Genomic DNA, 24,400 nt, shown 5'->3' with positions numbered 1-24,400 from the left:
AGCCTCAAGTTCCTAAGCAATAAAATGTACACAATAGCAGCTCTTTCCAAGGGTGGGGTTGTGTGAAAGCCCCAGCACAGTGCCTGGCACAGGCTAGGTGCTCAGATTCCGTGGGGTCCCCCCTGGCCCTGCTAGGATGTGCAGTGCTGCCCACAGCACAGGTGGCGTGTCTGGTGTCTGGCCTCGGTATCATCACATGGTGCCATACACAGAGCTTGTCAATGGCCACGGTCACTAAAATATGCCCTTCCCTCATCGAGTTGTTTCCTTTATGATGCCCCAAAAAGGGGAGGCTAGGAACAACAGCCATTGTCACAGAGCCCTCACAACAGCACATGCTGAAGTATGTGATTGTGAGCGCAGATCTGTATGCACACGTGTGCATGCTCCATTGCGCAGCATATTTGAGGGGCTCAACATTCCAGAATGCAGGGTAGGGGGTGGGAGCAGCTGTGCCAGAATCCTCCACCTCAGCTGTTCCCAACTGAAAATGCTGTGGCCCTTCACTGTCTGGTGAGCAAGCCTCTGGCCGACCAAGCCACAGCTTGAGGCCACATGCCTGGCTGCAACCTCCCTGTAAGGCTGGGCACACTCCTGGATGGTTGGGGACAGGCGCTGCTGTCAGGAGTTGATTACTGTATGGAGGTACTGCTGTTTATTCTGTCTCCTGCATAAGGTGTGAACAGAATATCGGGCCAGGGCTGGGGTAAGGATGGGAGGGTATAAGTAAATAAACAACATTCCTATTCTGGCAGGAATGGGGGAAGACTCACACCTGCAGTTATGAGTGCTCTCTGCATCTTATTAATTCTCCTAACAAATCTATAATGTAATGGCATTTTACAGTTAAAGAAACTAGGATTTGGAAGAGATCACAAACCTCAGGCAAGGCAGAGCTGGGTTTCACATCCAGGTCTGTTTATCAACGAGGGCCAGGCTTATCATATACTCCACTACAGGTACGCTAGAAGACTGACGCACATCGGAGAGACCAGGGTTGGGCTAGGCAGCTAATGAAGGTTAATTTTAAAAACAGTTGTCAGTTTCTGCTGTATGAACAAATAGGCTGGGCTCTGGAAAAGATGCATAGGATAGGAGGGGTAGCTGTTCTCTTATAGTCTGAAGACATGAAAGGATGATTGGAATGCAATGTGCAAACCATTAGGACAGGGGGACAGGATGGGATAGGCGTCGGGCAGAGGATCAGGCAGGACAGAATAAGGATTTTAGAATGGGATTTTGACTTTGAGCGTTTGGGGACTGATTACACAGCCTAGGTGAAGCTTTCTTCTAAGTCAGGTGATGGAGACTCCAGGCAGCAGGGTGGGCAGCCAGGGCAGAGAGGATGCATGTGAAGAGAGGAAAGCAAGGACCAACTGCAGCCCACCTGGATGGGCTGAGACCCATGCCGTCTCTCAGCACCTCCACACCAGCCTCCAGCTCTAAGGATGCAGGGACCTGCAGGAGTTACTGGCATCCCTCCTCAGGAGCTTGACATGCTCAAGGACCCAGGACTCAGAGAACCTGGGGGAGGGGACCCAGCAGGAATGTGAGCACTGCAGGCCAGCTGCTGACCCATGCCACCCAGGACCCAGGGGACCGGTGTGACATGTTTCAGCTACAGCAGGGCATCATGTCCACCCTCGCCTAGAAAGAAAACAGCTACTGCTGTACTTCTGTGTGCCCTCGTTAACTTGGAACAATGCAGGGAAGATAATTCCAGGATTGTAATCCCAAGCTAAATCCTGAGCTAAATTGTGAGACTCCAGATCCACCACAGGCTCCTGAAGTAGTGAGCACCTGAGGGATGACTCGGGGACTTCTCAGGCAAAGAAAAATAAAAAGAGGAAATAAGAGCACAGCCTCTGAGCGATGATGTAGTGTAGGCCTTCAGAACCAGCTCATGAGCTGCCTAGTGATGGGCCTTGTGTGTTAGAAGGACTGATGTCAGCATGAGGCAGGGGACTGAAAGCCTCGCAGGAGGCAAGGAGGCCAGTGGTAGAAAGGAGATCCTGTTCTGCTTCCACTTTATAAATTCTTTCATCCACTGGCTAATTCCTTCATTAAATCCTTAAGGAATCCTTCATGCCAGGAATACATGGTGGTCAAGACTAAACCTGGACCCCAACCTCTCATCTAAAAGCTTTATCTAAATAAAACTTTACTGTTAGGATAATGCTTGAAGAGTATTGTCCATGTGCTCTGTGTTGCTCTGTATTCTTTTCTGAAAATCTCACTTGCAGTGTTGCTTATTTTAATTTGGAGGTGTTGGTGTAGAAGGATTCAAGACAGGAATGGAGAAGGAAGGAAGGAAGGTTGGGGAATGTGTTCCCCAGTCTCTTCTGGGCTAAACTCTAGTTCCAAGCACATCTACACATCAGCAATACCTGGAGAGCTTATGGAAAAGACAGGTCCTCAGTCCCCTAGTAAGTTAGATTCTCCAAATGTGGAACCCAGGAGACTCTTAAGCAGCCAGCTTGGTTTTATGAATCACTACCCAAACCAGTGTCTTTTCAGTCATATTTAAGCTCTCTGCTTCTCCTCTGCATCTCAAACATGGGTAGAATTTGGGGCGTTCAGCTGGGAGATCGTTTTATTGTCATGGTGACCCTGGCAAAGCTTCCTGGTATCCGAATTGTCTCCAGCAGGTGATCGGGCACTCACTTTGGTTAAAGCCACAGACTCAGAAGGGGGAAGGATGTGAAGCAGTCAGAGGGTACAGTGTGACCAGCCAGTGGAATTATAGAGGACAGGGAGCATGGCCTCTGATTGGGTGCAAATGTAGTGGGCGCACGATGTGACAGTGAAGATGTTTGGGAATTTTAAAATGAAATCTGAAGTGACCAGCCAGTGGAATTATAGAGGACAGGGAGCATGGCCTCTGATTGGGTGCAAATGTAGCGGGCGCACGATGTGACAGTGAAGATGTTTGGGAATTTTAAAATGAAATCTGAAGAGATAGGAAAGCTTGAGTGCCACTTTTCATAGTATTTAAGATGTAGACAAAATTTCCATCAGCTGTGTTTGAAGGAATTAAAAGAGGGGGAGAAAAAGGCTCAGGTGGTTATGGTAGTTGTCACCAGGGAGAGGACCCCAATCAAGGCTGCCACATGGTTCTTGCTGCTGCTGGAGAAGCAGGCCAGGCAGGCGGCTCCCACAGGAGCATCCTGGAGGGTGGCTGGTCAGTGTGCCTCCCACCTGCAGCCCCCTCAACCTCGGCCTTCAGAGGCCACCTCACCGACCCCCCTGGCAACCCTTGGAGCAGCTGACAGAAGAAAGGCTCAGCCTCTGGGCCCAGACTGCACAGCGGCCCTTGTGGCTGGCGAGGCTTGGGCAGCTTGGGCGACGGTGAATGAGAGCCCCTGTTTACTTGCACTGAGATTCTGACCCGCTTCTAGAGCCGTTGCCATGGAAATGGAAGGAGGAGCTAATTGAATGGAGCCTCTTTAACTTCCATCTCCATCTCCTTCCCCAGCCTGAGGTCAAGGCTAGTAAGCAGGACCCTTTGCATCCTGGCCTTGTAGGTTCGTGCAAATCTGGTAAGAATTTTTTCCCACATTCACCCTGTCCCCAGTTGTACTGGCAGTCACTTTCATGCCGATTCTTGAGCCAGCCTGTCTCTATTGCTGATAGCCAGCCTTGAGCACATGGAAGCTCCCTGTCCCTCAGCCAGCCCCAGGCCCCAAGCCCCAGGCCTCAGCCATGTGTCCTTGCAGAGGAGCCTTTCTTGGACCAGATATTTATTACAAAGATGCAGAAAGTTTTAAAGTGGAAATAGGGGGAAGGAATCTCTGCTCCATTTACAGAATAAGTAGTAGCCATTACAAAATGTAAACAAAGGTTTGTTTGTTTTTTTATTTTAGTAGACTGCTTAAGCTCACATGAAGTTATTTATAATTTTTTTCTCATTTGATAAAAACTAGCTTTGTGGTGAAAATAATGTGCTACAGCCAACTCTGGTTTGTTTTATTTTATTGCATTTTGCTGTTGACAATATGTAGTAATTCTTAAGATATAAAGACCTAGATAAAATTTAAAATTCACATTGAGGCCATAAAATGAATAAATTAGTTTTTACTGGTTACAACAAAACAAGAATGAATAGCAGGAGAAGCGCAGAGCCCTTTCCTTTTTTTTTAATACCTTAGTTGGTATGCCTGTTCAGGAATCATCAAAGTCAGGGGCTGCAAACTCCAGCGGCCAAGTTGCAAACTTAAATTGCACTTTTGATAGCAGTAATTAGAGAAAATGCACACTGTTTTGACTTTGGGCTCACAGTGCTGTACCTGGCACTGTGAATACAGTGTAAGACTGGAGAGGCCCTGTCTTCCTGCAGCTCCAGTTTTAACGGGAAAAACATTTGCGTTGGGCACCCAAAGAGCTGAGTTTAAGCCCTAGCTCTGTGGCTTACAATAACAAGTTGTGGGACCTTGGACGAATCACTTACATAGTAACACTCTGGACTTCAGTCTCTTCATCTGTACCATGGAGCAAGTTCTTTTCAGGGTCTTTGTGATCCTGAAATATGATGAGATATATAAATGTGCTAGATAAACTACACCAATGCTTTGTAGAAGTTAATCGTTTTCTTTTCTTAACCACTGAATCTGCTAGGATTGTATTCAGTAACTGGTATCTGACTTCACTGCTGAGACAAATGGAGCATATTCTCATATAGCAGGGAGTCTGAAGTGGGTATTCCAGGGCTCAAGGCAGCTGCTCAAGGAATTGTTGCCTCTCCTACTCTACCACTCTTAGTATGTGACTTCCTTCCTTCTGATAACATGATGACAGCTAGAGCACTGTGCCCATGTTCAGGCAGGACGCAAAGAAGAGCAAAGAGAGAAGTCGGGTGTACCAAGTCAGTCCTCTTCACCAGGGAAACACTCGTTTTCTTAGAAACACCTCTCTGTAATAAAGTTCTAGTATTTCTTCTCTGCCAGACCCTGACAGCTGGCCTCTGCTAATTGCAGGGAGAGTCTGGGGAGGTGAATATTTTAACAGGGTACACTGCCACCCCAAACAAAATCAGGGTTCTGTAAGTAAGACAGAAGATGAGAATGGATATTGAAATGGCCACTGCCTCCACTGTTTTTATCTTTCAAAGTGTCAGTAAAATCTACCAATTAATTGTAAACTCCTGGAAGATGTGGATTGTGGTGTCCTGTTTCCCCATCGATCTGCATAGAGCTTCATTATCTCCTCCAACCAAACAGTGAATCAGCATTGATTGTTTTTATACAAATATGAGACTGATCAGTTACTAATTCCTTTTTATATAACCTTACTCAAAAAGTATTATGTGCCTTCTAGCATGTCATGGGGGTATTCTGAAGATTAGTTACTACATTTGAAGGAAATGGGAAGGCATTTATAACTTCTCAGTTGTAACTACTATAGTAACAGTAATATGCTGTTACTATAGTAGAGTTAGCAACATCAAAGCTTGTTGCTTTGCCTCCCACAGATTTGTCACCCCTTTTCTCCTGGGTGATGGAGCTGCAAAGGATTACTCAAAGCCCATTTCTTCTGAGCAGTGAGAAGCCCCGAAGGGGTTAATCTCTCAGAATCCTCGAGAGAGAGGCATTCCTTCCATTTGGGAAATTAAGCATGAATTGGGGTTCTCACCCCACATTTATTCTCCAGACCAGGAAGTTACAGGAAAAGAACATAGGTGGGGTTATGACCAATTATAGTTTAACAATAAAGGCTGGTAACAAGCAAGGTGACATTCCATAATGCAATTTGCAAAAGGTTAAGTCGATCCCCCAACAAAAGCTTGATCTTAGCAAACACTGTTTTTCCCTACAGCAATTTCCCAGTGTCTTTACATATCAACCAGTAACTTGTGTGTCCTTGAGCCAGCAACCTTGCTGTGCCATAACTCTCCAACCACATCAGAGACCCTAGCCTGAGGAAAGTTTCCTGTCTTTTGCAAGGTTAACATTTCTATATGTAGTTTTAAGAAGTTAGGCTAAACCTGAAACTGCGGGGTTTTGGAAACTGGGCCCTGTGAAGTACATTTGCTTTTATAGTATACTCCACAAAAGCTGGCATCAATTCAGCAATTTTACATCAACTTCTTAGGCAGCTCAGACTCTGAGGCCACAAACAAAGAACCTGTCCCAGATGCAAAAGTGAAGACCCACAGAGTGGTTTTTAAAAACCTTGCAGAATGACTTTCCTTACCCCATATTTGATTCACCTGCCCCGAGCCCGCATCCCTAGGCATGTTCAGTCCTGCACTTGTGCACCGTATAGTCTTGGCTTCCATGGGATTGTGGCCTGGACACAACCAGGTGCTGGTCCTCCACTGTGCAGAGATAGCACTTGGCTGCTTTTCAGACATGAAACTCTTAATTTTTTTCCCAGCGAACTGCATTATTAGCTTTCAGTTCAAGTCACTAGTTGGTGAATGAAAGGACACAAATCTCTTTCAATGCACCTTTGTGAACGATTTTCAGATTCTGCAGGGTGGCTGCCCTGTTCTTGGACTGGAGAGCTTGTCAGCCCGCCCTGCGATGCCAGAGAACCAACCCCTTGCATGTGGAGAAACTGAAGTACATTTTCAAGAGGACTAAGAGAGACTTGACTCATAGGTTGAGCTGGTGGAATGAACAGGCCAGGAATAATAGCTAGTGGTTTAAATTTAGTTGTATTTTTTAGTGCTTAGCATGTGCAGGCATGTTTTAACTGCAGCACAAATCATGATGCACTGAAAACTCTGGAAGACTGGTGGGATAGGCAACATGAGGGGTATTCAAAAAGTTCACAGAAAGATTCATATTATCTTTTAATTTTATTTTTCCATGAATTTTTTGAATTTCCTTGTATTATTGTCTCTATTTTGCATAGCAGGAAACTGGGATTCAGTGGGACTAGGTAACTTGCCCAGAGTTACTAATTAGTAAGTGGTAGAACTTGGCGCTGAACACTGGCATTTGGGCTCCAGAGTTCACATTCTGAGCCATCTATTGTGCTGTGACACTTTCTAGGTAATGGGCCATATGACAACATTTGAGACATTCATGTCTAGATAGCAGTCAGCTGCCCATGAACTCCACCAAGTACAAAACTAAAGGAGATAGGCTTGATTGGCAACAGGAAAGAGCATGTTTAGATACCTGGAATTTCCTTGTCTAATTAGCAGGAGATTAAAGGATAACGAAGGTAATCATCATTAGAACTAAAGTTGCGTATCTAAATCGGCTGTGTCTTTTTCCTTTATTTTTCTGAATAAGACATCTTTTTTCGAAGTCTATTTTAATTGACACATTGTAATTGTACTTGCTTATGGGGCAAGATCTGAGTTCTGATACATACATATGTTGTGTAACGATTTGGTCAGAGTACTTAACATAACCATCACCTCATGCATTTAACATTTCTTTGTGGCCAAAATTCAAAAGCCTCTCTTGTGTAATACACAGTACTTAACTGTTACCCATATTCACCTTACCGTGCAATAGAATACCAGAACTTATTCCTCCTATCTAATTGTAATTTTGTACCTGTTGACCAGCCTTTCCCTATTTTCCTTTCCCTTCTCCCCTCCCCAGCTTCTAGTAAGCACTGTTCTACTCTCTGTTTCTATAATATCAACTTTTTAAAAAAAATTGATTGTGCTTCCAAAGTCTTACTTAAAAAATCCTTGCCCAATGCCATGTCATGGATCATTTCCCCTGTTTTCTTCTGGTAGTTTCATAGTTTTGGGCTTTACATTTAAATCTTTAGTCCATTTTGAGTTGATTTTTGTATATGGTGAGAGGTAGGGGTCTAGTCTCATTCTTCTGCATGTGAATATTCAGTTTTCCCAGTGCTATTTACTGAAGAGACTTCCCCCTGCCAGTATGTGTTCTTGGCACCTTTGTCAAAGATCAGTTGGCTGTAGGTGTGTGAATTTATCTCTGTGCTCTCTATTCTGTTCCATTGGTCTATGTGTCTGTTTTTGTGCCAGTACCATGCAGTTTTGGTGACAGTAGCTTTGTACCATAATTTGAAGCCAGGTAGTATGATGCCCCCAGTTTTGTTCATTTTTCTCAGGATTTTTTTGGCCATTCAGGGTCTTTTTTTGGTCCCATATGAATTTTGGGATTGTTTTCCTATTTCAGTGAAGAATGTCATTGGTATTTTGATAGGGATTGCATTAAACTTGTAGATCACTTTGCACAGGATAGCCATTTTAACAATATTATTTCTCCCAATCCATGTACATGGGACAATTTTCCATTTATTTATGTCCTCTTTAATTTCTTCAAAGTTTTATGATTTTCCTTGTAGAGGTTTTTCACCTCCTTGTTTAAGTTTATTCATAGCTATCTTATATTTTTTGTAGTTATTGTAAAAGGAATTGCTACTAAATTTCATATGTTGATTTTGTATCCTACAACTTTACTGAGTTTGTTTATTAGTCTTAACAGTTTTTTGGTAGAGTCTTTAGGGTTTTCTATATATAAGAACATGTTGTCTGCAAACAGGGACAAACAGTTTGACTTCCTCCTTACCAATTTCGATGCCTTTTATTTCTTGTTCTTGTCTAATTGCTCTGGCTAGGACTTGCAGTACTACATTGAATAGAAGTGGTGAAAGTGGGCATCTTTGTCTTATTTCTGGTCTAGGAGGGAAAGCTTTTCCTGACTCAGTATAATGTTAGCTGTGGGTTTGTCATACTTGGCCTTGATGGTATTGAGACACATACGTTCAATACCTCATTTGTTAAGAGTTTTTTTTATGAAGGAAGGTTGAATTTTGTCAAATACCTTTTCTGTGTCAATTGAAATGATCGCATCATTTTTGTCTTTCTTATTTGAGAGAAGTTAATGTTTAAAAGAAATTAAAAAGGAGGAAGCTAGCGACTTGGAATCTGTTGGGATCTAGAATAGGAGATGTGTAGTGGTGATGCGCGGCAGAACGAGGATGCTGAATCCTGTGGAGAGGACTAAGAATATTTATCTGTCTGGGGCTACTCCTGTGATTAGTTATAGGAAGTAACATTTGTTTGGAACTTACCAAGTGCCAGGCACTGTGCTAAGCTTTTTTCATTCACTATCTCACATACTCCTAACAATGCGTTAAGTTAGACACTGTTTTTATCATCACTACTTCACATAAAAAGGCAATCAAGGCTTAGACTTGTGGCAGTGCTGTCATTTACTCCCAGGTCTGCCCGACTCCTGAGTGTGTGAGCTCTTAGCCTGTATCCTTGGATTTGGTACTGTAGACATCTGCCTTGATCATTTATGAAGGTGACCTTATAACAAAAAGCCAGAAAGTACAGGCTGGGACTAGACCATGAAATGAAAGAAAAAGCCTGTATGGGGTATTTTTTGACCGGTTGACAAAATGCCATCAATGTCGTCATTGATCCTAAATATTCATGGAGTTGTAATAACATTTTGGCAATAGAATGACTGTTGGCCTAAGCCAGTGAATTTGCAAGCTAAATGATGTAATGTACATGAAACCCAGAAGCTATTGGCCGTGGATTGCCAGATCTAGAGGTAAAGCAGGAGAGGTGTAGGGTACATAACAAAGGAGACATGTGCTCCCCGCACCTGCCCAACCCCGAGCAAGATCACCTCCTATAGCTTGGGTGCTTGGGATCTGTCCTGCCTCACCCTGCCAAGTTCTGGCCCCATGGCTAGGGAAGGGTGACCCTTGAATTTTTATGGCAAGCAGTTGATGGTATGAAGTGAATTTCGTTTTATATTTATTTCTGTTAAATAGGGGAACACATATATATGTATCAAAATGTCACACTGCACCCTATAGATATGTACAATTATGAATTAGTTAAAAAATAATAAAAGCAAAACAAAATAGAGGAGATAAGTTTGCATGATAAAAACACTTTTTTAAACCCAAAGAATAATAAGAAATAATGAACTAAGGAATTACCTATTTTACATAAAATGATTTGTCACTAAATAAGCAAAATATAAATATTCATAGTTAATCATACTTAAATAGGACATAAAGAAAATATTAACTACTTATAAGCCCCTCAACCTTGTTACCTTCTCTCACCTCCCTCTGTACATGTACAATTAAATAGCACAGATACATCAGTCCTTTTTTTACATCTTGAGGAAAAGGCTATTGGCTTTGGGGACTGTCTTGGCAGGCCTAGGATGCAGGAAAAGACCTAGACATAGCAAAAAGCCTTGATTCAAAATTCAGCAGGAAATACACTAATGGAGAAGTTTATTTCCTGAGGCTCAAGATTAAGGAACCTTAAAAATCTTTTAAGTACAGGCTTTCTAGTAACATATAACATATGTTTCTATCTTAGGAATTGGGTTATAACCGTTTTTCTCTCCCCCCACTTTTTTGGTTATAATGAAGTTTCTGGATAGCCCATCAAAGCCAAAATGTGAAGTCTATTTTGGGAATTTCTTTATAGCTGGGCACACATTGCACTTTTCTAGTGTGCCAGGCTCAGTGTGTAAAAATGAGATAGAGTTGTCCTTGCCTTGATGTACCACTTGTGTATAAATAGACATAAGAAGAAAAATGAGTTTGGGCCATATTCTTTGGCCTCTTTTTCTTCTACAAGCAGACAGAAGGATCACACAATAGCAATATAACAAACTCCTAGAAAGTATTCTTGAAATACTCAGTTCTAATAAATACCAGAGACCATGTTCAGATTTGGTGTTGAAAATGTTCTATCTTCAGAAGTTCTTCTGAGTATCATGCTAGTAATTTACCCAAGAGTGGGGCAATTATATAATGGTGTCCCTTTTCAGTCTCTCCCTTAAATAATAGAAAAGAGGTGTCATGTAAAGTGGATAGAATATGAATTTTGTGACCTCAGACAAGTCATGACTCTCCCGTCTCAGTGATAATCCTACTCTGTGATTGTGTGTAGGAGGTGGAATGCTAGGGCTGGCCGCTTTGCTCACTCAGTAGAGCGTGTTGCTGATAACACCAAGGTCAAGGGTTCTGATCCCCATACTGGCCAGCTGCCGAAAAGAGAATAAAAAGAGGTGGAATTCTATACACCTGTAAAGAATTTCATTTTGACCTGTGTTTGCTCCTCCTTCTACTCTATGGTCTTATGAGGATCTCTGCTGCAAAGCACTAAGACTTAATAGAAGAGAAAATTTAGCAATCTAGAATTTACTCTGTGGTGTTTGAGGCAGCAACGTAATTTTTAAAACCAAGTTTAATATCATTCTAGCCAGAAGAGGTAAAGCATGCTGTCCTGGTTTTCCTTTTCCCTGCTGACCACTCTTTCCAAGGCTGATCGCCTTGGCCTCACCTTATCTGTGTGATCTCTAAACACCAGATTGTCCCAGAATTCCGTCTTCATAAATGCTTCTCTTTATTGTATTCAGTTGGTCTCATCACTTTAAATATGCAAGTGACTTCCAGATTTTTACCTACAGCTCTGGACTCACATATCCAACTGTTTCCTTAATATTTCCACAGGGATGTTTAATAAGCACCTCAAACTTATCATGTCCAAACTATACCTCTTGGTTTTCTCCCCTACCCCACCCAGGCTTCCCCATTTCAGGGAGTGAACGTCATGTCCCACCCATCATTTAGGTCCCTGCCCAACTGTCATCTTTTCTGAGAGGCCTTCTCTGCCCATGCCATCTAGAACACTCCCTGCTGCTCGACTCTGCAGTCCCGACCCTGCCTCTCTCCCCCATCCCTGCTCCAGGGTGACAGGAGTCCCACCTGTCTTGTTTACTGCGGTGTTCTCAGTGCCTCAGAGGATGCCTGGCTCGTACTGGGAGATGCATAAATAATATTCATCGGAGGAAAGAAAGAGTGAATGAGAATGAATAAACAAAGCAATTTAACCAAGAATTTGTTAAAGATGGAGGTAGGGTGAAAGACATTAGTTAAGTTCTAGGCGTTGTCCCTTCAGTTGTTTTTTTGATCTAATTAATAAGTTTTTTAATTTAGAAATTTTCTTCTGTGAATTTTGCCATCATGAACAGCTGGAATAGTTTAGGGAACCTGAGGAAAAATGTTTACACTTAAGCATTTTTGGGGTCTGATAGAAGCAGTTTTTGATGGAAAGGTATTTGCTAAGGTTCAGTTCTTGAGACTTTAAATGCAGTACTTGATGATCATCAAATATTTACATAGATTTTCAAGATGCAACAGAATGTTAATTATTGCTTCCCAGTCACGGAAGTCCATGCTGCAGTTCCCGTCCTTTCTCCCCTGTGAACAGTGCAAGTGATGGATGTAAAGGGCCCACAGATCTGCTTCCAGCACCTGCCGTTCTCAAGCCTGCAGCGTCTGGCTGCGAGAAGGATGCATGCAAGGAGCTGACTTTCTGAGCATTAATTTCTTCCACCAGGAGATCAGTAAATGGACCCTTCCACCTGCTGCCATCCACATTTGGAATTTGGTTACATCACTGATTTTTGCTTCTGCTGGATGAATTTTATAATCAGTCTCAAGGAGAAAGAAGATGGCATTTTTCATCACTGCTCTGCCAGCTTCTGTTTGCAGGGAGAATTCACTGCATCCAAATTCATAGGGTGACATTTTCCTCCTTTGCAAATTGATGAGTTGGGGAGCCTCACGCTTATGAAACATTGGCTCGTTATTCTTTGTCCAGAATGTAGATTGTGAATTTGTGAAATTTTAAAAACACAATCTCATTCGCAAGATGAATAAAGAAACTACAGTGCCATCTGCTGGCTTAATATGGAAATGCAGGCAATGACTAGGGTACATCTAAACCCGAGGATAAGACTATTCAAAATGTGTGGTAATTTGAAGAAAATAGATAAAAATAATGAAAACATTTCAAGGAAGCATTTTAGAGAGGAAAACACTTTCATGTGTTATCATAACTGTGTATTAGTGAGAAGTTTTTTTCTGCAGTGTAAACTTTGACATAGTTTTACTATATTAAACATTCCCATTGGCAGAAAGAATGAAAAATGGGTTGGGAAAATAGAAATGAACCTTTTAATTTTTCAAGGATAGAATTGAGGTGATTTTATATACAGTTCATCCAGATGAAGAAAAGTAAGGCTGGTACTGGAAAGAAGATGGGGCCTGGGTCTGGTCCCTTCTTGGCCTCCGAGTAGCCGTGGAACTGGGGGTCTCTACCTTGATTTCTGCAGCCCACAGTTTCCTGTAAACGTCGGATCTGGGTTAAGTGATTGGTAGAATTCCTTGAAACATGATAAGGTTTATTGTTCTAAAACAGCAAAGGACTAAAGAAAAGTGTTGTTTCTTTAGACCATTTTTCCACGAAGCTATTTCTTTTAGAGAAAATAAAAGTTCACATACGTATTTTTCACCTTATTACATAGTTAACTAGTTTTATGAAGAGCAAGGGAAGCTTGACATATTTGGTCCTCAGCAATTAGGTCAAGACTTTCTTAGTCCTTAGAGTGAGTATAAAAATACCTGTGGGGCTTCCTCTGCTGTAAGTGGTCACCTGCCGAGAGCGTGCTTCATCCTGCGTGCTTCATCCTGCGGTGGGTCATGGCCAGCCGAAGGAAGGGGGAGGGATGCGTGTCACCATGACTCATGGCTCTGAGTTCAAAATGCGACGGAGTAAAATTTTTTTAAAAAATTAAGAATCCAAACAGCTTAGATGCGATTTCGCTTTGAAGGATTTCCTGCCGTAATCCCCAGCGAACTGGCCAACTGCTTGTCCCTGCTGCCTTTTTGTTCTGCCCGTCCTTCCCTGTGGCCCTGAGATTGTTGCATCTCCTCCTCCTCCTACTCCTCCCCTCCTCCCCTTCCTCCTCCTTCCTCCCCTTCCTCCTCCTTCCTCCCCCTCCCCCTCCCTCCTCCACACACTACTTTCTTCGTGTCCATCTCCCTCCCTAACCTGTGAGTCCCACTGCTTCATATTTTTCCATGTCTCTTACTCGTGATATTGTTCAATACATTTGGGCTAAATGATCTAAAAATTCTTAATGGCTACCTCGTAAAAGCCATTCAAGTAACATGTTTAGGTGTTTTCATTTTCGCATGGATAGGAGGAAGGAGAACGGACCCTAGATACGTTAGGTGCAGTCTGAGGATAGGGTAGATTTTCCTTACATTTCTGTGTTCACAGCTCAGCAGTAGAGGAACATAACGAGAGTTCCAGCCTAGCTCTCGTGCCTGCAGCCGTGCCTCCTGCTTCTGTTCTTAGCGCCCACTCTCCGCTAATTGACCACAGAGATCTTTCAGATTTCCATGCTAGTCAAAGAGTTCTCCTCTCAGACTTGAAGGAGGATGGTGCCTGTAGGGCCTGGGCCTTCTGCTCTGAAGTGGCACCAGAGGTCAGCCAGCCTCAGTGCAGCTATGCCAAGGGTAGACTAAAGGTGGCTGGACCTGAGAAAAGCCCCCTCCCCTCTCTGGTCACCTTAAGTTCTCCAGGTCCTTTTACCTGCAAGGTAGGCAGAAAACGACTGTTAGGTTTTTCTGATGCTCTGCTTCTCTTCCCTAATTTTTTCAGTGCAACTTATATCTGACCTCCCAACCTCTGTCTCAAGCATTCAGATGCTCAGGAGTGTTTTGCCAGACACCTCTTCTGTCTTCCTTTTTGGCTGTGAACTTGTAGCTAAGATTCGGGTGTTTCTGTGCTGTTGCAGGTTCATTCTTTCTGGTTTCCATCATCAGCGAGCCCGAGGACACTGAACTTGCCCTTTGAGCTTTGGATCCACCTAATGAAAGACCTTCCTCCAAGCTTTACTCTTTCCTTTTTGAGACAACCAGTTTTTAACTTTGGTTTCCCTGCCTTCTTGCTTTAAGTTGGAATTTGTCCAGATATTTTCTAGAGAAATACTTAATTAACTGGTTTGGGGCTGTGTACACTTTTAAGGTTATTTGGGTTCATCTGTATCAGGAGTCATACAGTGGCAGCCAGGGGGTAGGGAGTAGGGTATGAGGCCAGATCAGTTGCCCAGACATGTTGATTTATTTGCACACATTTCTAAAAACATGGGATTATTTGCCATCACTTAAAAATGTGGAGCTCTCATATAAAAATGCAGATTTCTGGCTTCTGTTTGAACTCTGGAAGATTGCCAATTGGCAGCAACCAGCTGGAAGAGCTCCTTACTGGCTGCCCAGTCTGTTTGGGGCATCCAGTCTGTTGCTTGGTTCCTTCCCCTTCTCCCACCACATTCTTATTTTACCTACAGGTGGCCACTTGACTCACCTGCTGACCAGGTGGCATTTGTGGTGCTGAGTTTATATTTTCATTATTATTCTCTTTCTGTTTTCCACTTCCACAAGAGACTTCTCAATGGTAGCAACTTGTAGTTAGTACTTCACAGAAACGAAAGGAGCTTCAGCAATCCCCTAGTGAAGTCTGTCTTCTTCATTTAATGCAGGTGTTACGCTAGAGTGAGTCGTTAATAAATGTTGACTCATGGCACATGAATCTGTTTCTAGGAAGCCAGGAGACAAGTAGAAAAGGCCAGTGGTAAATATCCTATAAATATTTCCCTGGCTCTGCTAAGTAATATTGATGCTGGGTCTCAAACTAGTTAGGAGGATTTCCAGTTCTCCCACAAAAGCAAGGATCTCTGGTAATCCAATTTGTTTTTCTTTTCTAGGAACCCTCTTCACAAATCAAACTCAGACGACAGTTCTGTAGGTCAGTACCATTTTTCTTGATTTAACTGATTAATTATTTTCTTTTAATAATTTATAGAAAACCTAAATGTGAAAATACAAAAACCACAAAGAACACCGAGAAATAAATACTGTTAAGATTTTGATGTACAACTTTTTTCTCCTTTTTCTTTCCCTATTGTGTGGGGTTTTTGCTTTTTTTTTTAGTGTGTGGGTTTTTTAAAACCATAATTGGGACCATATTCTCCATACTATTTTATATAATTTTTCAATAGAATATGTTATGAGCATGTTTGCACATGATTGAATATTCTTTACAGTAAATTTTTTAAGTTTGCACAATACTCTGCCATACTGTATGTGCCATAATTTAATTAACCAATCTCTTTGCTGGACATTTAGGTTGTTTCCAGTTTTTTCTCTGTCATAGACAAATGATGCTGTCATAAAAATTCTTCAGTCTATGTCTCTGATAATGTCCTTAGAATAAATCCTTCAGTTTGGAATTTTGGATCAATGATAATGCACAATTAAGGCATTATCTATTTCATATGTCCTTGATTATTAAATCCAGTCTTGATTTAGTAACAGCTCTTCTATCTGATTCCAAGCATGGGTGGGGAAAAGTGATTAGGAGCATCGTGCTCCAATCAGGCTGCTTGGACTTGAATCATGACTCTGCCAAAACAATGCTTATGACCCTGGGCTAGTCACTTGCCTCTCCAGACTTCAGTTTCCTCATGTACTTAATGGGAATAATAATACATCGTATGAGTGAGTATTAAGTGAGATGTACCATCAGATAGCAAAGTGACTAGATAGTAAGTACTGAACAAATGTTAGCTATTATTGTTTATTTAGGCTGCATCTCCATTTCAGAAACATTAAATTGGGAGAAAGAAAACTTATAGTTATAGAAATACATTATATGCCCAAATTGCATATAATGTATTTGAGAGAAAGATTGAATTTAGGAATAATCAGTCTGCTTTAACCCTTCATGGCTGATACTTGCTTTAGAGTTTAGTCTGAAGGCAGCAGGCACCTAGAAACTTGACGTCAAGATCTGGGTCCATAGAACGTCTCAGGTTGAAGGGCTCTGGTTTCATTCCCATGGCTCTGGGGGTTGTCAGAACTTAAATGAGGACATCCTGTTTTGAAAAATGATGCCCTTTCTAGCCTGGGAGTGCTGTGGATGGGGTTTCCACAAGCATAGCTTGGCACCACCAGTCTAGACTGTGGAAACCCATCAATTTCCAGTGGCCATGGAGCAACCAGACAGGCACTAAGTGGTGCCGAAGCTGCTGCTTTGAGTGTGCCACGCCAGCAAGTGGCAGATGTCACTGCTGCTGCTTTTTATTTTTAAAGAATAAAAGATTGATGTACTCATTCGCCCTCTCCCTTTGCTTTTTAAAAGGTAATTACCTAGTATAAGGGATCAGACCCCTACCAGTATTTAAAATGTCTACCTGTGGCAGTGAGTTTGTTTTCATATGAAAAGCACCCAAAATAGTCTGAGGAAGATGGGAGATTAGAGGGAGACTCAGCTAGTAGATGTCCCAGCAGTATTTGCAACCTGTTTTTCTTGTCATTGCGTCCTGGGGAAGATACAGGTAGGTCCCCAGGTAGCACAAATGCCAGACAGGTGGGAATCGTGCTGCGCCCACGCCATAGCTAGACCCATGCCAACTGCACAGCCTAGAGAAGCGGTGCCAGCCACCCTGCAGACCCCTGAAACCAGCTTTGTTGACCAGTGGGCACACGATGTCACCACCATTCTGTTCTCTCCATTAAATCTGGAGTATCAGAAATAAACCAAGGGTAGATCAACAAAAGAAATAACAACAAAACTTTACTTCTTAAAGTATCCTATTTGTGGTGCAGCTGAAATAGTTGTGGCTAAGACCAAAGGGGGCGAATATACCACAAGACGAGGCAGAATTAGGCATCCCAGTTAAACAAACATCAAAGTCAACACAAGAATGCACGTTTTGCCTGCCTTTTTGATGTTTCTTTATTTCTCATCTTCACCCCACTGCTCCATTTCTTGCTACTAGGAAATTTGCATTTCTTTTAAACAACTTTGTAGGCATTTCCCAGTCTTTCACCAACTGGAAAAGAAAAACTCTTTTTGTGAAATCAAAGTATTCTTCCAAGCTTTGAATTATAAGGAAGAAGCTACTTTTTTTATTAATGAATTTATTGCTTGTGCCCTTTCTTTCTTTCTTTCTTTTTTTTTTTAAGGAAAAGGAGATTGGAAGAAGAAAAATAAGCATTTCTGGCAGAACTTTCGAAAGAACCAGAAAGGAATAATGAGGCACACTTCAAAAGGTACCGTATAGCAGCTGGCGGACAGTAGGTCCTTTTAGCTCTAAAATGTTAAGAAGCCTGTGCTGCTGATCTCAGCGGATGCTGCAAGTCAGCATAACTCATTGTGCGCATCCGTACAGTGTTTCAGCTTTCCTGACATTCCTATCGGTACTTGTCCCAACAACATGGGAAGAGTTAGCCGTCCTTACTTTCCAGAGCTCTGACAGCAAGGGCCAAATCTTTAGTTTTCTCGGTTACACCAACCTCGAAAAGATCTTTCCTCTTTCCCCATCAAGATCTAACCTAAAAGGGTCCAGAAAGTCTTAGCATTTCATTAGTTTTGGACCCTCCTGTCCACTCCCCTACTTGGAGCCTCTGCAATCTTCTGAACTTTTGATGCTCTTCTGTGGCAGGGACAGTTATGGGGTTGTTGCCCCTGGAAACTCTCTTTTGGTCTGACATCATGGGAATTTGCCCAGGCGCTTTGTGAAAGGGGTCTGCCCTGCTCTTGGCTGTGTCTTTTGTTGTTGTTTATATAGTAAGTAAATATGTCCTCCCTTGGCGGCCCAGTTACATAATTTATGTTTCCCCAGCATTCAGAGAGGAAACTGGAACACAACCACTTCCAGATTCCAGTCTGGCTGAATAAGGTTATCAATTAATGGGAATTTTTTGTTGGCACCAGTGACACTGTTTTCCTCTACAAACTCCTGGTGTCCTGCTCTGCACAGAATGCCTCTCCAATTATTCATAAAAGAAAAATGGACGTGGACAGCTCATACGCCAGGGAGACACCTGGGTTCCTTGGCGACATTCAGTGTGGTTCTTTTTTTAAGTTGTCTTGCTTTGAAGGAACTATTCTTAAGCATTCCCAGTTTTTCCTTTTGGTACACACCCAGGATCATTTATGATTCAAAATAAACCTCGGATTCTGATGAAGTCTTACTTAGAAAGAAAGCTAAGGAGAAAGAGAGGTAAAGAGAGGAGACAGGGAGAAAGACAGCAGTTTGCCACCAGCTCACGTGGTGTTTCTGAAAACCCAACCAACTCCCCGTCACCTCTTCTGCTATTAAAGGCAACACAGATAGTAAATGAATGAAACTGGCAGGCTTCTGTCCTCACCCAGCACATGCTATTACTCTTCCTGTACAAGAAGATGAGTGGCAAAGGGGACCTGAGAGGTATTTCTAGACCGATTGATTATAAATGGAAACAAGATCAGGAAACACAGGGAAACATAAATTCCCAGGTAGGCCCTCCCTGAAACAGGTTCCTACAAGTCAACAGCCAGACTCTATTACTCTGTCCCTCAGCAGGCATCCTAATGACACTAGAAGCTAGTGCAGTGTGAGGAGAAGGGTGATGGACGGGAAGGGGGGTGTCTTCCCAGTCTGCGAGGGACAGCCCACTGTCACAGACACCCTTCCCCACGCCTGAGCAAAGGCTGCCTGTTGGCCGGCATGCTCCCACATAGGGGAGGCAATGGCAGTCTGTTCACTTTGCAGGGAAAGACTTTAGAAGGAACGTAAGGGGGGGGCTTTCTTTTCCTCTGCAGTGCTGGCTGCCTTTAGTTTTGAGTTGGAAGTTGACTTTGCCTCACAGTTTGGAAACCTATTGGTGGCAGTAATACTTTCAGATATAGGCATGTACAGTGCCTTCCTTCAGGGAGCTCAACATGCTTCATTCCATGATTTATTTATTGCTCTTATCCTGTGAGGAACCACAATGGCCAAATAGCTTAGCAGGAATGGAGGGTTTTACCAGGCTGTGGCTTAGACAGTGTGACCTTTCCGCTGTCGTGACTGAGGGGCTTGCTCCCACTTCTCTGCAAAAATATTTTCTTCTCATGCGTATTTCAAAAGGAAGAATGAAGAACCCCCAGCCAGAGGAGCCGTGGAATGCTTGTTGGATCTAGTTGGCGTTTAAATGACATCTCTGCCCTGCCTGTAATGAGGAACTGCCTGTCAGCTTTCTTCCCAAACTCCTCCACTAGACAGATGCTCCATCTCCAAAGCTCTGATCATTTTGAGGGATTGATTTCTATTGTAACATCCACACGTTCTTGGAGCCTGTTTCCCAATGAGATGTGCTCACTGGCTTCCTAAAAAGCAGCACGTTTCTGCTACCCTGTTGCTCCATCAGTAACATATATGTACATTGTAGATGGTGCCCCTGAGTGACGTCCTTCCCCAGCCCGAAATGACACTTTCAGGGCTGGCATTCATTCTTGTTTTCATTCCTGTGGTTCTTTGTCCTCAATCTCCAGGAGAAGACGTTGGATACGTTGCAAGTGAGATAACAATGAGTGATGAAGAACGCATTCAGCTCATGATGATGGTTAAAGAAAAGATGATCACCATTGAGGAGGCACTGGCCAGGGTAAGAGTGCAGGTGCTTGTTTGTATTTGTGAGTACTTGGCCTCCTTACATTTAAAAATGTTCGGGAGCATCAGAGGATATAAGAATATAATATTAAGAGTATTGTTTTGCTGATATTTTAGTGGCCATTAGGTACCCATGTAAATAAAATGTTTATTTCATTCTGTTTACTCCATACAAGCATTTCACCTTGTAGGGTGAAGCTCCCATATTCAGTGACTGCATGAATGAATGAATGGCAGATATTTTTGATCTGTAGACCACTTTAATGAGGAAAATGACCCCATGAAAGCCATTGCAAAATTCATAAGCCATTTGAAAAGATTGATAAGAATGTAATCAATGGTAAAATATTATTAAATAAAGATCAAATTAAATGAAATTCATTACAAAAATTATAAACATCAGTTCTCTGAGATTCCTCACAACCCAAACTTTGAATAACCTAAAGATTAAGCTTCAAAGATATCTCAAAATTTGCTTCCTCTACCTTAAATTTACTTAAAAACATCTTAAAATTACTCATATCTAAGTAAATAATAATTGCAGTTTACTGTCTTCTTTTTTATTTTTCTTTGAGTTAAATTAGTCACTAAAAAAAGCCCAAGTAACCTTTAGAATACTGGAGTAGCATTTATGATAGTGAAGCAGCAAATTATGAAGAAATCTCCTGCTTTGCTGTTGACCAATAAGCTGACTGATTCTTCGATTTTCACTTTGAACAATTGGCTTAGTAATGTGCAGACAGGTTGTAAATAGGTAGGTTTAGAAACTGCGAAAACCTTCATATCACTAAGGAACCATTGAATGAGTTACATCTTTACCAATGTCCTAATCCATTTTGCGCTGCCATAACAGAATGCCACACACTGGGTAATTTGTAAAGGACAGAAATATATAGGCTCATGGGGAAGTGTAACATCAAGGAGACCCCTGGAAGGTTTGGTGGCTGGTGAGGCTATTCTCTTCTCCCAGGATGGCGCCTTGCACACTGTGTGCTCTGGAGGGGAGGAAGACTAGATGGTCACTTGACAGAAGGTGGAAGAGCCAGGAGGCAAAAGGGGACCAATCTTGTCCTTTTATAACAGTGTTAATTCCACTCAAAGCCCCACCTCCTAACACTGCCACAAATAGCAACCACTTTTCTTTTCCTTATTATTATTATTATTTTTTGTGTGTGTGGCTGGCTGGTTCAGGGATTGAACTCCAGACCTTGGTGTTATCAGCACCATGCTCTAACCAATTAAGTTGATCAGCCAGTCCCCTGCAACCAGATTTCAACATCAGTTTTGGAGAGTACAAAAACTCAACCCATAGCAACCGTTAAGTGGACTCTTAAAGGTCTGAAACCTTGTAACAGTGACAAGCATACTCAGTTTATTTTCATGTACCTCACTCTAAGCTTCAATAGTTTAAAAACAAAAATGTTTAATTTGATGATGAGAGAACATGCAAAAAAAAAAAAAAGCACTTACGAGGGGCGGAGGTTGGGAGTGGGTTTAGCAGGATACCTGGGAGCCAGCACCACCCTGGGACACCCATCTGCTGGCTTCCATTTCTTGATTCAGAGACTTCCAGAATGAAGTGGCAGCAGTGGCAGGAATGGTGTTCCTGGACTTAACTGCAGAGGAGCAGGTTGATGTTTGGGCAGGTGATGGAGCAGGTGACATGTGCCAACCTTCTGCCCATGTCACCTGCACCTTCATCCCCATCCTGGTCCATCTGCTTCACCATGCGGTCGACCACCTGGCCTAGCTGCCGGCTGGGGCAAAAAGTCCACCATATATTTTCTCACCAATCTCATTCCTTGGCCATGCCATAGCATGTAGGAAAGGTTGAATTGAATTCCTAGGAAATGCATATGAGAAGTATGGGCCTGTATTTAGTTTTACCATGGTGAGCAGGACAGTGCCTTATATTCTTGGGAGTGATGCTGCTGCACTAGTGAAAGTGAAGATCTGAATGAAGAAGTTGCCAACGGTCTTCTCACAACACCTGTGTTTGGGAAGGAAGTTGCATGTGATGTGCCCGATCTGGTTTTCTTGGAGCAAGAGAGAATGTTAATAAGTGGCCTTAATATAGTCCACTTAGACAGCATGTTTTCTATAACTGAAAAAGAAATAAAGGAATACTTAAAAAGTTGGGGAAGAAGTGGGAAAAAAAATAGTTTGAAGCTCTTCCTGAGCTCATAATTTTGACATCTAGCCATTGTTTACATGGAAAGGACATCAGAGGTCAATTCAGTGAGAAGGTGGCACAGCTTGTATGCAGATTTGGATGGAGGTCTCAGTCGTGCAGCCTGGCTGCTTCCTGGTTGGCGGCCTTTGCCTAGTTTCAGACATAGCCACAGAGCTCATCGAGAGGTCAAGAATGTTGTCTATCAGGCAATCCAGAAATGCAAATAGAAGAAAAAATTGGTGACAGTCTCCAAACTTTACTAGATTCTACTTACAAGGATGGGCGCCCTTTGACAGGTGATGAAGTAACAGAGATGCTTCTGGGGCTGCTCTTCTCAGCGTAGTGTGCATCCTCAGCTAGGTCCTGGGTGGACTGCTTTTTAGCCAGACACAAAGCACTTCAAGGAAAATGGCATTTAGAACAGAAAACAGTCTGCAGAGAGGACTGGACTTCTTCAACTTACAACCAACTCAGGTATTTAAATGGACTTGATTGTTGTATAAAAGAAGCATTAAGACTGAGACCATCTGTAATCACCATGATGAGAATGGCCCAAATTCCTCACACTGTGACAGAGTATAACATTCCTCCAGGACATCAGGTGGGTCTGTCTCTCACTGTCAATTAAAGATTTAAAGACTCATGGGTAGGACATCTGGATCTGAATTCTGATCTATGATTACAGGACAATCCATCAGGAAATAAGTTTGCCTACCTGCCATTTGGAGCTGGGCATCATTGTATTGGGAAAAAAATTGCCTGTGTTCAAATCAAGATAATTTGGTCCACTATGCTTCATTCATAGGAATTTGATCTCATTAATGAATGTTTTTCCACTATACGTTATACAACCATGATTCATACTCCCGAATACCCAGTTAACCAATACAAATGAAGATCAAAATGAAAAAGGCTGTAAAGAATTGATAAGTGAAACATCACTGTAAGCTGCAAAAACACTTGAAGAGAATTTCAGGTTTACAGAACAGCTGTCAGTGTACTGTCTTTGAGCATGAAAATTAAAAAGATAGCCAGCTTATCTTATGATTTTTATATTTTGTTAACTGAACGGTTTCATCCAATCTAATGGCATTTCAAACATTTTTAAATAGTTTTATGATAGATACTTAGAATGTAGGCTGTAAGGGAGTCAAGCTCATTAGTAAAACAATTGTTTAGGGGGATCTAGGTAATCACCAGATTCTAAATAACACAGTTGCCAGGTACTAATTTTAAGAGAATAGCTCTTGGCAAGTAAGTTCAGGGTATTCAAATCTTGTACAAGTTTTGCGAGGTGCAGAAAGCCCAGTGAGATACCTGGAAGGTATAGGTTACTCATTTGCCTGGGTAATTTTGTGTGAGTGGGTGGGTGAGGATAAGAGGGTAAGGAATAAACTCATATTTAAAGCCTTGGATAAAAGAGAGTACTAATTGTTTAGGCTTATTGATACATGGCAGTGATGGAACTATGTTGTAGAAAAATATGTCCTTTGAAATTTCAACTGGAAGCATTGTCTAGAAAATGAGAGAGATCTATGACCATGACTTAATACTCATATATTCTTAAAAATATGTAATGATTAATACTAAAGACTGCTCATGTAATGTGATCTAATTACCAAATATCATATATCTATCCATCTGAGAGGTACATGTCTGGTTCCATAAATCCTAAGTAAAGTCCTTAGGAGAGTGAAAACAAAACAAAACAAAACACAACACTTAATGTTTGTCATTGTTGCTGATGCTTTAGCACTGTGAACTTCAATTAATGCTAGGTGTCTTCTGTAAGGTTTCCTCAAAGCAGAGCCTGAGATGGGAATTGTGCAAGTGGCTTATTGAATGGAGGCTTTCAAGAGAAATCTCTAAGTGTGAGAGGGAAACAGGAGGGCAGAGGAAGAAACTGGACAGACATATGGTGTCTGTAGAAGTCTAGGCTCAGCCTGATCCCACAGGGAGTGGGGGGGTCTGGAAG

At 42.2% G+C, this 24,400-nt stretch overlaps 1 protein-coding gene and 1 pseudogene across 1 annotated transcript in view; both read left to right on the top strand.

Annotated features, from left to right (window-relative positions):
* The window catches only part of LOC103607922 (SAM and SH3 domain-containing protein 1-like), a 90,922-nt gene that overhangs the window by 62,843 nt on the left and 3,679 nt on the right, over positions 1–24,400 (top strand). Inside the window, exons 4-6 of the mRNA XM_008592379.1 lie at positions 15,540–15,580; positions 17,803–17,889; positions 20,135–20,247. Of these exons, the coding sequence (XP_008590601.1) occupies positions 15,540–15,580; positions 17,803–17,889; positions 20,135–20,247 (241 nt within the window). The remainder of the gene's footprint in view (positions 1–15,539; positions 15,581–17,802; positions 17,890–20,134; positions 20,248–24,400) is intronic.
* On the top strand, positions 21,153–23,332 carry LOC103607921 (annotated as a pseudogene).

The sequence above is a fragment of the Galeopterus variegatus genome, unplaced genomic scaffold, assembly GCF_000696425.1.
Source record: "Galeopterus variegatus unplaced genomic scaffold, G_variegatus-3.0.2 Scaffold7849, whole genome shotgun sequence".
NCBI classification, from domain to species: domain Eukaryota; kingdom Metazoa; phylum Chordata; class Mammalia; order Dermoptera; family Cynocephalidae; genus Galeopterus; species Galeopterus variegatus.
The sequence above is the reverse complement of the archived record's forward strand: the minus strand, read 5'-3'. Positions and strand labels throughout refer to the sequence as shown.